Raw genomic sequence first — 16,718 nt, 5'->3', positions numbered from 1 at the left:
TGATGATTCCTTAGTGGCCTTAACAAAATTAAACCAGGCTCTTAGCATAGGCTTTTATGAAGTAGCTTATAAAATATTTATGTCAAGTAACATGGTAATTTAACAGAATTTGTCAGGTATCTCATGAAAAATTCTTTTACGAACAGCTTAACTAGCTGTAGTTTGAACTAAAATGAGGTTAAGTTTTACATGAGCATTTTAAGCAAAACTACATCCAGTTGGTCTGGTTGAACAAATAATCATAAGACACCAACATTAATGTTTTTACCTCAATGTTATCAGCTATTTCTCTTCCTTCCAAGGCTTCCTTCAGTTCTTCAATCTTCTTTTCCTGATCTTCTATGATTCCTGTGCTTTCTTCTTTTGCAGCCAGAACAATATTATACTTGTACTACAAAAAGCATTCAATCAGATTTAAAATATTTTAGAAAAACATGTTATCAGGTAAAGTTGGCAAACAGAAGCCAAATAAATGTACATCACAAATCTTTTGATGACAATTACATTTAGAAATTAGTGACAATGACTAAAACCAGAATGATATATTTTACTTGCTAAATTATACAAATTGTTTGTAGAGATTAGTTGTCAGAATGATATAAAAAGATTATTAATGTGAATTAGCCACCACAATACATATTACCCACTAAAACCATTATTGAAGAGATAGCCTTATTTAGAAATCTGTCTGATCAACATTTTTCTTCTATAGAACCTTTGGCATTCATAGTTCACACGTAATATATTATGTAAAGCATTCTGTTGGTTTCTCTATCAATTTTCAAACCAGACCTATTTTAATAAAGCAGAGGCATCATATTTATTCATAGTTATTCAAATACACAGTTTTAGTTCTTTATACTTGTTTTCAGATGTAGAACATAGTAATACCAGCAACATAAAAATTCACTCCATAAAAAATAAATTTACAATTCAGCTTCAATTGCTGAGGTCTTAAATTGCCAATTTCTGAGAAAATCTAAATGTGACTGTCAGCTGAGTGGAGTTTACAGTAGGTGAATAGGTCCCTTTAGAGACACAGCTTTTTACCCACCACATGGAGAGGGTTCACTTTTTGAGACAGCCTTAGGCATAAAATGTTCAGAAGATTTCAACATGTCAAAACAAAGAAGTTTCCTTCTAAAACACTGCAGCAAGTTATACTGTTTGAGACCTGTGATAAGACATGCCATTGCATCCCATTCTAAAGAACGATACCACGTCCTTCAAAATGACAGAACATACATTTATATCCTCCAGCTCTCTTGTCAGCCCATCTATGGACTCAGTTTTATGATTAATTGAAGACCTCAGCTCCTGGATCTGTCTCATCAAGTCAGTTACAACTTCCTGCAACATAAAAAAATTAATCCTGATAAAATACATATAAAATCCATATAATGTATAACTGGACTTTTTTGGTATATAATTTGTCAATCCTAAACATTAATCAATCAGGTGAAAATGAGTCCTCAAACTGCACATATAAAAATAGACAGAAAATTCATTGCTAAATCACTGGCTTTTGTTCTAAGCACTTAAAGAAAGAGCTAAATATCCTGCAGTGTTCCTTAGAAGAGAAGACTAGCCTGCTGATTTAGTCTTAGTAATGCTTTACTAATAGGAGAACAGAACTACTATAATTTAAGGGTATGTTTGTTTGTAATGGAAAAAGGCACATTCAAGAAACACCACTGCACTGACAATACCAGGTGATTCTGACCTTATGCATGTCAGATTTTTGGGTTTATGATGGAAAAAGCAATACTTATCATTGCATCATGTCAGGCAGTAAACACACCATGTGATTTCTTGTGCCTGTTTTATAGACAGCACATATGGTTGCACTAGAGGAACTCAGTTTTCATACTACAACAGTCTTGGCATAAAGAAGTGCTTTGATTTTACTAATAATGTGACACACAATCACATTCTTACAACACCTTTCTTACCTTTTCCATCTGCCCATTACAGCAGAGCCCTGAATGGAAGGCTCTATTAATCATCTGGGGAATTATGCATTGTTTAGGCATTCAATGTTTTGCCCAGTAGACAGTTTTACCTTCATTTTTGGATTTTGTTTAACTTTCAGTCAGCTTGTCTTTTCTCTGAATGCATGCCAGTTTCCTACCTCCCTACCAAGTCTGTGCTAGGAAAAAGTAGGATTTATTTTACTTGGCTATATAGCCAGGATTGCCTAAAAGCACAAAATTACTGAGCAGCACAGGAAGGCTCTGGTCTTTCATCTCTATTACAGAACATAGTTACCCACAAGAGTGTGTATCAGACACAGAAATAAGCCCAAACCTTATCTGTATCATTTGTCTTCTTCAAAGAAGCAATAGTCTCTTCAGCAGCAGCCAGCTCCTGTTCCAATGTCCTCAGTTTTGCTTCCTAGAGGAAATCATATTTATGAAGGAATGTCTTCCCTACCTTTGGTGTATTTTATAAAGCACCAAGTCATGAAAAAAAAAAGTAAGTTTTTAACCTTACCTAAAAAAATTAACCAGTAGCTTAACAAAACAGTACGTAGCCTGAGTACTCTACATTTATTTTGCTAGTGATCAAGCTAACAGTCAGTACACCAATAAAATTTGTTATTACTGCCCAAGGAAAGCCACGAACACACAATTCACATATTCAAATCTGCTGTTGTACCTGCTGCTCACACTGTGTTTCCAATTCTGAAAATGGTTTCTCCACCTGTCCCTTTTCAAGTACTTTCAACAGCTCCCTGGTAAAAATAAAAACATGTTTTGATTATATTTCTCACTAGAAATGTAAGAGAAATTTTAACAAGAACAAAGTGATATGAGTTTATTTTATTTGCACTTAATTTTTTTAAGTTCTTCAGTTATCACCTTCCCAAGTGCTATACAAAAGTCTAATACTTTAGTTACTAGCCTTACACTGCTACTAGTGACAGAATTTTATCTTTGACATGAAAAACTATACAATGAAATTACTTTAAATAAAAAAGAATTGCTGTTCTGATTTGGATGAAATAAAAAGCCCATCTGGAGAAAACACCTCTACAAATAGGATCCCCATCTGAATATAACATATAGCACCAATGAGGGCGGATGAAAATAAACCCTACTGCTAATTAAAGCTTACCTTGAATTGTTTTCTTTGTCTTCTTGTAATTGTAATGTTAGTTTTTCATTATGTTCTTTTTCTGTTTTCAGAAGCTGCAAAAGGTTCTAGAATATCAAAATATATGTTTGCTATAAGAAGTTACAATATAAGGTATCTAAAGCAATTTAAGAAAATAAAAATCTAAACAAATCCTTAAGATGGCTGAAAAAACCCAACCACCCCAGAAAACCTTAATTGGAAACTGGAAGATCTTTAGTTTGTCGTGAAGACGTTCAAAAGTAAAGGCTTATTTCTATTAAGTAATCAAATCTTTTCACCTGCCATTAATAATAGTTTCATATAGCTATGATGTTCCTCAATATCCAAGGCTGTGAAGGGAAAATTTAGAATTTTCAACTGTAGATTAATTTGGGGGCATTTTAAATTTCTGTATTTGTTCAAAATATTGAAATATACAGAGTTTAAATCAATAATATTCAATCTGTCAGCATTCTCTTAAACACTAATAAGGAAAATTTATATCAAACTTGCCGAGCAGGCACTACATACCCTGCAGAAACACAGGCAAAATTATTTGCAAAATCCCTTGAGCAACCTTGCTGCTGTTTTGCAGTCACTGCAGTCTGACAGGCTTTCAAGGACAGTATCAACTAAATTGCAGCACAGTGATCCACCACAAGCCATAGATCATTTTAACAAGATCACATCCACTATGAAAATTTTTAAGAAACTGCTTTGTAAAGATAGAATAATTAGGCTAGTCTTGGCTAGCCCGGAGATAAAAGGTCATCTCAGCTTTTCAATGTCAAGATTCTTTTCCAAAGAAGCATCTTATTCCTTTAGCAATTAATCATCTCCCTCAACATTTCCAGAGCAATTTCTTCAGCCTAAAAACTTACTATTCATGATGTTACTGGGTATTTCTGATAGCCTGTGGTTGCAAAAATCTTGCACTAAGTTTGGAAAAAGAATTTGGGTACATCTTCCAAATGAAATCACTAAGAAACCTATTACTACTGTGGAATGTTATCAGTGATACAATAATAGAAGTTAGGCAGTCTGGGTTCTGTATAATCAAGTCCTTTAAAATCCTTGACTGTCTTACACTCAGCTCAGTTTTCATTGCTTCTGCTTCTTGCTTCCCCTCCTCAAGTTGTTGCTTCAGCTGGTCTGTCTCAAACTTGGCCACCTCCTGCAAATTGTCGTAGTCATCCTGCAGGCTTGCCTTTTCTTCAAGAATCTTTTCATGTTCTAGCCTTCATAAAAAACCCAGACCAAATAATCTAGTAAGGGTTTGTGTCCTTATAAAAATATTCCAATCAACTGTATTTTAAAATATCCAAATAATATACAGAGGGAGAGAATACTCTCCAAACAGTATTTCTGCTGACACAGAATGCACCAATACAACCACAGCATTTAATTTCAGTTCCAGGTTCCTGGTCTTACAATGCCTCATTCAAAAAATTACTTCAGCTAAGACATGAGCTGCTATAATACAAAATGAGTGAAGTTTTCCAGGAATAAAAAACAAACCCAAAACATAAAACCAAAGCACAACAAAACAAACTAAACAAAACAGCAACAAAACCCAACATAACTAAATCACATTAGTGATTAAAAATCATACTGATTATCCTCTCCTGATGATAATTGCAATTATTGCAGACAAGGCAATGAGCTTTTCTGGCTTTGATACTCAAACTTCAGTTATTTTTTGTGATTTCTTTCTGCTTGTAATTTTTAGAGCAGTGTCATTACGTCACCTGCTTCATGCGACCAAACTGACTTAAATTTTGGAGAGCAGCAAGTTTATAGATATATCCTATTTAATGAGAAAATTATATAGGAAAGCAAAATAAAGGCAGGCACATTTTGTTTTCTTTCTAATAATTCCACCATGTTGTCTGAAATAGGCATGAAAGAACAGAGCAAACAAACCCCAATCAAACAACCCAAACAACCAAACACCCCCCAACAAACAAACAAAGGACAAACACAAACCAGCAACTTTAAAGAAAACATGTGAAGTGTAAGTTCATACACAGGAGAGGATGACTAAATCGCTGGATGCATCCAGAAGGGATGACAAGGCATTGTACCAAACTGCCATCATACCTGACACTGTCCAGCTGGAACTGTACATCCATATGTCTACCAGAAAGCTGACTTATTTCTCTCTCTTGCTTTTCCCTAAAGGCATTATATTCCAGTTTTACATCAGACAGCTCCTTGTCTGCAGACTGCAGGACAATGCGCAAGTCATGGACTTCACTTGTCAATACTGTCAAAAAACCCCAAAATAATTTACATGTTATTTGGAAAACTGTGCTAGATATAGGACACAGAATGCTACAGATCCTGTTGGGATCACAAAGCTCTGCATGTTTTCAGTGGAATTAATCTCAAAAGTCACACACAAAAAGGCTTCATGATCGGAAAGGGTCAACAAAACACTGACTTTAAAGGTGAATCAAAAGCATTCCAGACAATATCACTGTAATTTACATAGACAATAGAGGTTTAATCCTTTGTTTTTATTTAATATTTTCATTTTAAATACTGTATCCTGTACCTCCTCCATATTCAAAGACAGAACCATTTTGAATATTGTATACTGTGCAAGACTAGGCAAAGATGATATGCAAGTATTAAAAATTGCTTTCTTTATAAAAAAAAAAAATCAAACCAGAATGTCTAACATGCCAAATAGTTACTCAGCATGTGCTATTGTTGATTTAAAACAGTAAGACACTTCCAAACTTTTAATGAAATTTTAGTATTACAAAGACTTACAATCAGCATTGTTTTGACTTTCCTGAAGCTGCTTTTCAAGTGATTTTATCTGTTCAAGGAGCTCCTGGCGCTCTTTACTCCAGTCATTCCTTTCAGATGAAAGAAGCTTGAAAAGAAAAGTAAAATCTTTTAAATAGAAGGAAGTGTGGGAGTGGGTAGGCCACACACTGTAACAATAATATAATGATGTATTAAAGCATTTCATCAACTGATTATAAACACATTTTTCTTTAAATTCAGTATTTGGTGACTCTGAAATCCCTCAATGTCCAAGGAAAAAATAATATATATAACTGAAGACATTACTTTATCTAAAAAGTTCATTTAAAAGGAACCCACAGCTTAGGAGCTGATATCACAGATATCACAAGTGAGACTGATGTGGAAAGAATACAGGGCTTATCTCCTTTTCTATGATAAAACAATTAAGAAAGACTTGCAAATATCTGATAGGTAGTTCTGACTGAGATGAATATTTTCAGCATTCCAAAGTTTAAAATCTCCTTGTTGCTATAGCTGTTTTCCAAAAATCATGAAGTTGGCCAAACCCAACCACAACAGTGTTTATTTGCTTATTTTTAAGCTCAAGCAGGCTTGGATTCACAAGATTTAAAACAACAAAACCAAACTCAAAACTGCAGTGTTACGTTATATGAACCTTCTCTGCTTACTCCAACTCCAGGGGGGTTGGATTGGATGACCTTTAAACCAAACCAAACTATTCCATGATTTTAAATCCTTATCTTCTTGCAGTTATGATGCTATGTAAATTTGTCAAAATGCGAGTAACCTTGCAAGACCTCACCAGACAACAGAGCAGTATGACTGTAGGATAGTTACATGAGCCCTATATTACATTGTTCTCTCACCTCCTGTATTTGTGCAGAGTGGTGCTCTAGTTTATTAATATGCTGCTGGAGTTTCATATTCTTGCTTTCTTCTTCATCCAGCTTTGTCTGCATTGTGCTCAGTTGCTCCTGTGACACAACAGACACTCAAAATTAGAGCACCCATCTTGCACTTTTTTTCACATGCCATATGGCAGTCTGTGTTTATTAAATATAGAAAGTCAACAAGTTTCTTTTTTTCTGACCTGAACCAACAGAAAACAGAACACTCAAAAAATCAACTAGTATCTTAAGTAGCTTATTTCTCCTATTTCTAACTTAACTACCAAAACACAAGAAAATCCATCAGTGAATACAAGGACTGAATCCAAAAAACACTTAGCTTTCCGACACATGTTTATCTTGGAAAAATAAGGCTTTAAAAAGAAATTAGTCAAAACATAGACTAGTTAAACTTCTTACAGGATCTCTGTACTATGGTAAGCATCAAAGAGAGGTTTTGGCTGCTGTGCCAGGGTTTTTCATGCACTGAAGTTGGCTCCAGCTTCTAGAGAGTAGTTCAGATAAATATGTAGTATTCTTCTATGTGACAAAAGACCTTCCCTGCCCACTAGAAAAGATACGAGACAATGTATAATGGTGGAAAAGCATTATTTGGCAGGTTTCTTCAAATAATGCAGTATTATATATTAAGCTTATATACTGTTCCAAATGTAGCTGTCAACTTATAAAGAGGATTCCTCAGAGACAAGTTATCAGGTTTATATAGAAAAAAGTATGAACATCCTGCAACAAACTACTTATGATATTCAACCTTCAAATCACTTTCAGTATTTTTGTTGTAAATCCTCTTTCAAGTACAATGTATAGAGAACTATTTAGTGTTAAGTATTAATGAGAGGCTTCAGTTTCCCATGCAAATCAAAATGCACTTGGTGCAGGGGAGGTATTTCAGGGCAAAGCCTGCTTTTTAATTATGTTGCACATACACTTCACTTTCTATTCAGAACATTCACCTGTGCCATTTTGAGCTCCTCAGCAATGGCTTCACATGCTTGTTCACTTATCTCTGGAGGAACTGGCTCTTTTAGAATGTCATCCATCATCTCTTCACAATGCTGAAAATCTTCAAAATTATAATCTGGGCTTATTCGTGGCACAAGACGAGACCTTAGCTGGTAAGCTCTAGTTGGAGTGGTTATGCTCTGTTACAAAGATTACAAAGCAGCCTTTATTTTAACTGTAAAATGAAATTAAAACTTTGTCTGGTATTGTATTTTTTGAATTCTATAGGCAGAATAATTAAATAAAATACTTAAAGTGGCTAGTTCTGAATTACTATTACTTCTTCAGATTTGTCATCTGATGACAGTAGCAGTCATTCAGTTAAAGCTCCAAAACCAAAAAGTAGCCTATTTGTTTTATCATGTATGGAAAACATTCCAGAAAACTAGTTAGGCTAAGAGGTCACACAAAGGACAGTCTGTACTCTTGCACAACTCAGGAGTAAGTATGTGTGGCCTTAAAAAAACTTATTCTCATACCTTAAGGTTTTCTCTATGTAGCTTATGGAGCTGAGAGACTTCTTGGCGCTTGTGTGCTTTGGTTGCCTCCAGAATGTTTTCAAGATGTTGGTTGGCTTTCTGAAGGGATTGGAGCTCTGATTCCAGTTCCATCTGTTTTTTCCTGTTAGGAAGTATTTTGCTACTGTCAAAATGACTCCATGAGTATGCCTTCCTATCAGTAAGGATACTCTACAGTAGTGCCAATGAGCAAACTGTAGCTGAACCTTTACCCAAACACCAAAATGCATTATTTTGAGAAGAAAGCCACTACTGCTGTATTAAAAAGTAAAAAATAACGTCTAAAAAATTAAAGAGCTAAGGAGCTTATTTGTGCCTGCATAATGAAGCAAGCAGATGGATAACTAAACATGTCAGAAAAAAAATCCGTTACATAGTAAGAAATAAGCTGAGAGCTCTGCAGTTCCTTTTATGAGAAAGTGATATCACCCATACCAATATGGTTTTAAGCTTTAAAAATGTTATCCAGTTATATGAGAAGTCTAAACTGGAGCTTGCCAGGATTAAAGAAAATCCTTTAAAGACTTTTTTTTTTTTGAAAGTGCTGCTCTGTTAAGATTATTTTGCCCTTTAGCTGAAATCCAACAGTTGAGCAGAAATTTAGGAATAATTTTCACTAGGTATTTTGCAGAACTACATGCTTTACTGTGATAGTTGCCATTACTGTCATAATGGTAGGGTCAAAGTCTATGCACAAATGGAAACATGCTATTTAATCTCTTGGCAGTTTAATGCAATAATTTTCCCTCATGCTCTTGGCATCTGCAGCAAAACTTAGGGAACAGAGTAGAAGTTCTGACTGCAATTGGACAGCAGAAAAATTAGCATATGTTGTTTTTATGAAATGGCTATTTTACTCTACTTTTATTCAGCTACAGCATATGTAACCTGTATCTAAAGTTTCAGTTACTCTGAAACTGGAAACAAGTTTAAGTTTAGTGAAATTTAGTGACTCCAAAGGCTGAAAAACACATTTCTGTTTGACTGCACTCCACCAAGAAAATGTTGGTAATTGATAATAAAGTGCATACATACTAACAAGAAAGTAAGACATTCACAAAACATGGAATACATAAAATAAAAATCTATTTAATGGGCAGAAAAATAAACTAATCACTATATAAAAATATAAAGAGATTACTGCAATTAATGATATGGAACAATTGATGGACTGCTGAATTGATAATCTCAGTAGATCATAATACTATTATTTATAAAGTTCATAGGATTTGCTACACAGAAACCTAACAATAAAAATACAGATTTGCACAATTGCCTAAAAGAACAAAAAGGATTTAAAAGCTACTTTGTAAAAATAGAAGTGGGGAGGCAAAATTGTGCCTGATGCTTTTAGAATTACACTTTAATTTCACTGAAAACAACAGAAAGCAACATTGTTAGGTACAATTAAAATAAATTTTAAAAAGTATCAGGTCCCTTTTGCCTTCCAGGTTTGCATTACATTTGCTGGAAATGTTATTTTTCTTCTATCTGCAGTTACAAGATCTGAATTTTTCAGAAATGGGGTTAATCAAGTGAAGTAATGTATTATTCACATGCATATGAACACTGAAGGTATTAGTAAGGCCATTCCCATTATCTTGTGATGCCCTCTAGGAGAACAATGACAGTAAATTCTTTACTACATTAATAAGGGCAAAGTAGAGCCTTACCTCATGTTTATGGATATAATGGATATAAATGTACTACTGACACCATGTCTTGGCTCTGATCTGAATTAAACCTTTGTTCCCATAACAAGTCTCAAGATAACAGTTTTATTGCCTTCTTAAAAATCTTTGAAATTGAGATAAAAAATTAACCAACAGGTCATCCAGAGTTTTCTCGGGTGCTTGGATTCTACATTTATGTTGATTCAAACTTGCAGACTTTTATATTAAAAATTATTGTTGCAAAAAACCAAACCCCCGAATACCCCTCTCGTTCTCCCCTATCCCATCAACTCCTACTTCCTGTCAGTACCTCCACCTGTAATATTTCAATTACTGAAGACATCTGCTCTGCATGGAAACTAAGCCAAACTCTCCCAGTGCTGTTAAGGAGGTGACTACCAGCATTAAAGGGTATGTCCATCTCCTGCATGGTGTGAAGCATTTTTCTGCATCTTGCTATCAAGAGTGGCTTTGGAAAAGACAAGGAAACCTGCAGCAGTGCAGATATACCTTCAGCTTCAATGATGGCTGTTCCCTAGACTGGGAATTAGCAAGTTCAACAGGAACATACCCTGTGTGTGCATACCATTATCCTCAAGCTGGCCCTTTCTTACATGCAAAGAACCAGCCTAGTCGGTATAATCAGGATCTGAGTCTTTCAAAAATCGATATGACTTAAAACCACTTAATTACAGATATCTCAATACTGCTTTGTCTCACTTGGTTAGCTCTTTAAATTCTTCATATTCTTGCTTTGAAGATGCCAGTTCAGCTTGGGTCTGCAGCAGATGAGCTTTCAGCCTTTCCACAGATGCCAGCGAGTTGCCTTCCACTGACATGGTGCTGGAATGTAAGCGGTGACCTAAAGAACAAACACAGACCCTCTGAAATCACACAGAAGCTCAAATACCTAAAGTTTCACTAGAATGAAAGTGTTTTTCAGCTTTTGAACAGCACAGCAGCAATTGAAATTGACAAAAATAGGTACTGGCAACAGTCCACATGAAAACCAGTAATAATTAATATTACTGCAGTCTTCATGATAACTAAGGGGCACAAAATGAGATTATAGATGAGTTTCACAAAATGCAAATCAAAATTCCCTATTGCTGGAAGCCAACATGAATACAATTAAGTGAAATTGTTTTATCAGTCTTCAGGTACCACTTTGAGGAAGGCAAAAATACATCAAGACAGACATTTTCAACACTATGCTGCACACAGCAGAAACACAGTAAGCACATTGATCTGGAAAACATTTTTTTTTACCTTTAGTACTTTTCTCTGTGGCTGAAGCTTCCAAAAAAGCTTTTTCTAGCTCTGCAATGGTCTGAGCATCAATTTCTTGGGCCTTTTTAACTGATTGTAAAGAACGAAGTTTTTTATTCTCCTCTCTGAGATTATGGTTCTCCATGGCATACTTTGCAATTCGTGGGTGTTGCTCCATCTGTGGTAATCAATATTTTATTCAACAGTTTTTATTTTCCAGACAATGCTATAGATATCTAGCTGTTACTCTACTACCTTTAATAAGGATTAAACTGTAATAGAAAAGGAAAAGAGGCGTTTCCCACAGTGGTTATAACTACTCAGTTTTTCTTTGGTTAGTTTCCTTACTGCCTTGGAATCCATTCTCAAGACAGTGAATTTACATCTTATGTGATTACTCTTTTACTGGTAATAAAGCAGTAGGATGCTTTTCTTGCTGCTCTTGATACCCTTTTCCATTTTAATTTTAAACTTTGGCTTTCTAAACACCACAGTAATGGTGTCTTCCTTGCAAGCCATAGTAATGTTTCTGTAGTCAATAAAGGACTGTCCTGAACTTTGTTTCTTTTCCTCCTCCCTTTCCTTTGAAGCTCAATTATGAGCTACAGATTTATGCTACTCTGCCAAGACATTTACTCCTCTTCCCTCTTTGTGTTGGAGGAAATTGCTTTTCAAGAATTTGCCTTCTCTCTTGTGTTTCTTTGCTCTTCATAACTGCCTCACAAATGATACCACACCTACCAGACACCTGAATAAGCCAAAGCTGTTCTTCAAACAGCTCCAGGACCACATGCCCCTTTATATGTCTACCTGGCATGTGTATTATCTTTCAAAACCCACGGCATTATTGCCATCCTGCTGTCTTTCCCTTTCAACTGATGTCATAGAGCTTGAGGTCTGCCATCTGAATGAGGATTTGTGATTTGGAGACTTCCTTGAGCTGCTGAAAAGAAACTTGGTCCTCTGCCTAACCCAGATCAGGTGGCCTGTGGCAAGCTCCCACCACAACATCACTCCTACTAAACTGTCCTCTTAGGCAAACAAACTCTAAACCCAGCCATTGTCTCTCCCATAGGGAAGCCCTATGTGTTTGAGATGCTTCTATAAGGGAACCCACCACCCATCCTCTGCTTTTCTGCTTGAACTTCCTAAAAAGCCCCTATTCACCCATCACAGGACTACAACACGTGAGCTATCTCACAAAATAAAACCAAACTGTTCCAGAAAAGAAAAAACAAAGACTTTACCTGTTCTCTGAGTATCTGCACTTCCTCCCTCAAGTCACTGAGGAGATCATCTTGCTCTTTTGGCAATAACATTCCACCAGCTTCTTTATGCAACCTCTCCAAGCGAACAATATGGTGTTCCCGGAATTTAACAATCATTTTATTGGACTGAACAAATTTTTCCTTCTTGGCACACAGCTCTTCTAGCTGTGCCACTTTTTCTAATAAATTCTTAGAAAGTACATAGACAGATTTAGTGAATTTTTAAGGTGCACATCTTACATACATATGTCAGGCAGACAAATCATGCAAAATCTCAGATAACAGTAATTTTGTAAATACACAGACTATCATTTTTAGCAGATTTGTAGAGAGCACCAGCTCATATCAAGAACTAAAAGTACACGTGTTGCTAAAATTATACTTAGAAACTCCAATGTGATCTAGTAGAGTAAGTATTCTGTTAAGAACCTCAGATGCACATCACTAGAGTGCCTGTTTCAGTTAATTTTCTTTAGGAAAAAAAATCCATTTTGTCTGTTTCAGTACTATACCATCACCAAAGAACAATAAAATGAGAATGACTGGGGAATTTGCTTAAAAAACACACTGTTGATTAAAACACTCCAAATTCAGTAAAACAGAAGCTTGTTCTGTTCAATTCTTTTAAATTAGAAAACACCAATAAAGCCCCCACTCCCTAAAATTAAATACACTATCAAAGTTATCCTATGGCTTGTCAGAATTTGAAAGACAGAATAGAAACAGAATTGTTTCAGTTGGAAAAGACTTTTATGATCATCAGATCCAACCACTAATCCACCACTGCCAAGTCCACTACTAAGCCATTGTCCTTAACCACTGTAGATGCTACCTTAAATGTCATTTGACTAAGTTCCCTTGTTACCAAACCTTGTTATCTTTGGACAGACTATTTTTATTCAAAATAAATGAAAATCATTAAGAGCTTCAATATGCTCACTGGTCTCTCACCAGAAAGTACACTGAATGCACTTAGAAATATCAGTGTTTTCTTACCTTCTTTTCACCTTCTGATTTCTCCCAGAACAACATTGCTTCAAGAAAGTTGTTCATGTAATTTATGTTGTTTTTCCCTTTTTCAACAGCATCTGTAGGGGAAGTCAAAGAAACAAATGCAATATTTATTAAAATACCACTTAGACAGGTTTTTCTACATTTATAACATGACAATTGTGCAAAGTAAATTCAAATAAATTCTTTAAACAGTGTAATTCTTCCACAAAGATCATGTGCCATACCCAGGGCACACTGTTTAGACAGTCATTCCGAGTCACCTGCAAGTGCTGATAAAGAACAGAGGTAATTTACATAATTGTATAATTAACAAAGTTGTTCAAGCATTAAACAGCCTTGCAATGGACTTTAATAAAAGTAAAAGAATCAGTCTGTTCAGCTAAGCATATCTATAAAATGCAAAATCCCTCTGAAATTAATTTGATAACACTAAGCCATTATTAGTACAGTTTGTACATATTAAAAGTGGACTAACTGGTTTATGAGAAGGAAGTTTAGGAAAATAAGCTTGAATTATGTGGACAATTAATGGCTTAATCTGGAAGGAAAGTGTCCACACAAGGGATTAAGAGGGCTTAATAATCCACTTAGAAATTAATTCAAAATAGCATGTCTGAATGTTCTAATACAGGCAAGTCTACTTATTTATGCAATACTAATCACCATAGTATCTATGTGCATGATAGCTACATTATCATGATTTAATATATTTTAAAATGCCATCATGTTTCTGAAACACACAGAAAGCAGATTTTGTATTTCTGTGACTGAGTATTGCAAACATAATTAAACTGCACAGAACAAACACAGCTCTGATATATTTGGTTCTTCTCAAAACTCTTCCTCAGTGTTTAACCATCATCACTTGTTTTCCCTCAGAATTCTATCATGGGTCTAAACATTGAGCCCTCTGTCAATATTCATATATTTATGAACCATGATTCAGTGTCCTACCTCATCTCTGACTTGTTTTTACTGGCTGAACTTGTATGCTAACATAAAAGTACTTTTTCCTTGGGAAAACTCTAGCCCATTGGCTTTATATTAGACAAGGCTTTCTAGCTTCTGTCATAACTTCTCCTGCTGTATCTTCTATTTCTTGGCAAGGTCAGGAAAGAGTTGACTCACAAAAACAGTAAGAGTTACAAGACAAAGTTTACTACCTTGCAATCAAACATTATCAAGCAGTGCATTTCAGTGAGAAACAGACTGGGAAGCTCTGCTGAGATCTGTATTGCAGATAAAATGGCCTAATAAGAAGCTTATGGAAGATTACCTAAAAACTCTATTTCCACCTTATATTGAAATCAAATGTCTGTTGGAAGTAAGCATCCCTCTTAGGTTCTTCTGGAAGGGGCAAAAAGGGAAAAGTGGAAAGAAAATCCTGCCCTGAGCTTAAAAAGAATGCAACATTGTGCCTTCCCTCTGACTAAAATGTACAAGGAATCACATGCAAACTTTTGGTTACTTAAAGGATTAGGCAGCATATATCTTAAGAAGTGGAAGAATATCTAGGTGTCATATAATATAACCATAGTCCAGTACCCAAAATCATGAGAAAGAAAATAAAACCACATGAACAATTTCTGCAAGGTAGCAGATACAAGTACAGGAAATAGGATCCATAAGCAAAATGTGACCCCTGTAGGTCATTCCCTACAGAAACATTAATTCAGAAAATTAATGAAGGCCCCCAACCTTCTGGGTTACAGAAGTAGCAAATTCTCCCTCACCTCCAACTCTTACCTTGTGATACAGAAATACTGCACACAGATGGCACTGAAGTTAGTTTAGCAAGCTGCTCTTTCAACTTCTTGACCTCAGCTTGCAACTGGTTCACATTTCCTTGTGTATCTTCATTTACTACAGCCTTTTATAAATAGGAGAAAATTAGGAAAAGGTATAAATAAAAATCTTACATGATAAGAGAAAACTCAAAGAATGCAAACCAGTAAAATTACTGAGAACTCCTTCCATCTTAGAAAAGGAAGAATTCCTTGAAAAAGCAAAATTCCATTCACTGAGAGATCAGCAAGTTGCACTTCAGATAGAATTAGATGTTAAAAAATGTAATGTTTTTGCAGAATTTTGTCTGGACCTTCTTCACCCACAAAGCAGTATACATCAGAGACAGTTTCAGCTAAATGACAGCATGCTTTTAAACACCACTCATGAAAAATTACATTTTGGGCACTAGAATTAATATAGAACAAGTGAACAGAAACAACATTGAATCAGAACGTTTTTTGTCAATTTGCATTTTAATAGATTTACTTTTTCCTTTCTAATGAAGTGCTCTGAGAGCAAGCAATGAATAAGAGCTGTGTGCAGCCATTACTTAGTGTCCAGCTGTTGGCCTTTATTCCGAACCAAGAGCAAACAAGCCCTTTTCAAAAACAATTTGTCTTTAAAAAAACCACAATGCAAATTATTGTTTTTGAATAAGCGAAATCAACTTAAATTAGTGAAAGCACAGGAGTACTTCGGTGAAGCTACCTTGCTTGCAGATATGTACCTCAAATGACAAGTGTCTCTTGCTACAATAAAGACATTAAATAACTTTCTTACCTTGTTTTTAATCAACTTTGCTCTCTGAGCAAAATTAAGAGTGGACAGTGTTTCACCAAAACATTTGGATCCTGGGTGAACGTTGGCAATTATACATGTTTTTGCATTACCACCAAGAGAATCCTATTTAAAAACATGGAAGTTAGTTTTATTTGCATGTTTTTGGTGACAATATGAAGCCATCTCCTAAAAGATACTGTGCATAATTTTGAACAAATTGCAGAAATAATTTAGTTTAACAAATATCCACATAGAAGGTAAGTTTCTCAGATTTTATTTCAAATAAAGGATGTGACCTTAAATAAAGATTTTATTTGTGGCTTCAACACCCAGACTATATGGAGATACTTTATTCTCCTGAACAGCAGGGAGAGGAAAAAATTCTAAACAACTGCAAAAATAATTTTGGTAATTACAGATTTGTGGTTACACTACTTTCAACATCATCAGTTCGTTGTTCCAACCTATGTTTCTTCTGGTTGCAGCTATCAAACAAAATCACAAACCATCTTTTTGGGGTATCTGGTCAACCAGATTCTTGACCAAGGATATAAAAGGATACTCTCCCTTTTACATGCACAGCATTTCTGTGCTGTTAAA

The 16,718-nt window shown here is 35.2% G+C and overlaps 1 protein-coding gene across 1 annotated transcript in view; it reads right to left on the bottom strand.

Moving 5' to 3' along the window:
- Nucleotides 1-16,718, bottom strand: part of KIF15 (kinesin family member 15) — a 33,977-nt gene that overhangs the window by 9,036 nt on the left and 8,223 nt on the right. The window contains exons 10-26 of the mRNA XM_036396614.2: nt 16,119-16,241; nt 15,297-15,420; nt 13,533-13,624; nt 12,516-12,725; nt 11,269-11,446; nt 10,720-10,861; nt 8,288-8,429; nt 7,760-7,948; nt 6,765-6,872; nt 5,896-6,001; nt 5,218-5,383; nt 4,205-4,355; nt 3,118-3,203; nt 2,659-2,734; nt 2,308-2,394; nt 1,246-1,350; nt 269-391 (exon numbers count right to left, since the gene is read on the bottom strand). Of these exons, the coding sequence (XP_036252507.1) occupies nt 269-391; nt 1,246-1,350; nt 2,308-2,394; nt 2,659-2,734; nt 3,118-3,203; nt 4,205-4,355; nt 5,218-5,383; nt 5,896-6,001; nt 6,765-6,872; nt 7,760-7,948; nt 8,288-8,429; nt 10,720-10,861; nt 11,269-11,446; nt 12,516-12,725; nt 13,533-13,624; nt 15,297-15,420; nt 16,119-16,241 (2,208 nt within the window). The remainder of the gene's footprint in view (nt 1-268; nt 392-1,245; nt 1,351-2,307; nt 2,395-2,658; nt 2,735-3,117; nt 3,204-4,204; nt 4,356-5,217; nt 5,384-5,895; nt 6,002-6,764; nt 6,873-7,759; nt 7,949-8,287; nt 8,430-10,719; nt 10,862-11,268; nt 11,447-12,515; nt 12,726-13,532; nt 13,625-15,296; nt 15,421-16,118; nt 16,242-16,718) is intronic.

Source organism: Molothrus ater, chromosome 1, assembly GCF_012460135.2.
Source record: "Molothrus ater isolate BHLD 08-10-18 breed brown headed cowbird chromosome 1, BPBGC_Mater_1.1, whole genome shotgun sequence".
Classification (NCBI taxonomy): Eukaryota; Metazoa; Chordata; class Aves; order Passeriformes; family Icteridae; genus Molothrus; species Molothrus ater.
Note: the sequence above shows the minus strand (reverse complement) of the source record. Positions and strands in the feature narration are given on the sequence as shown.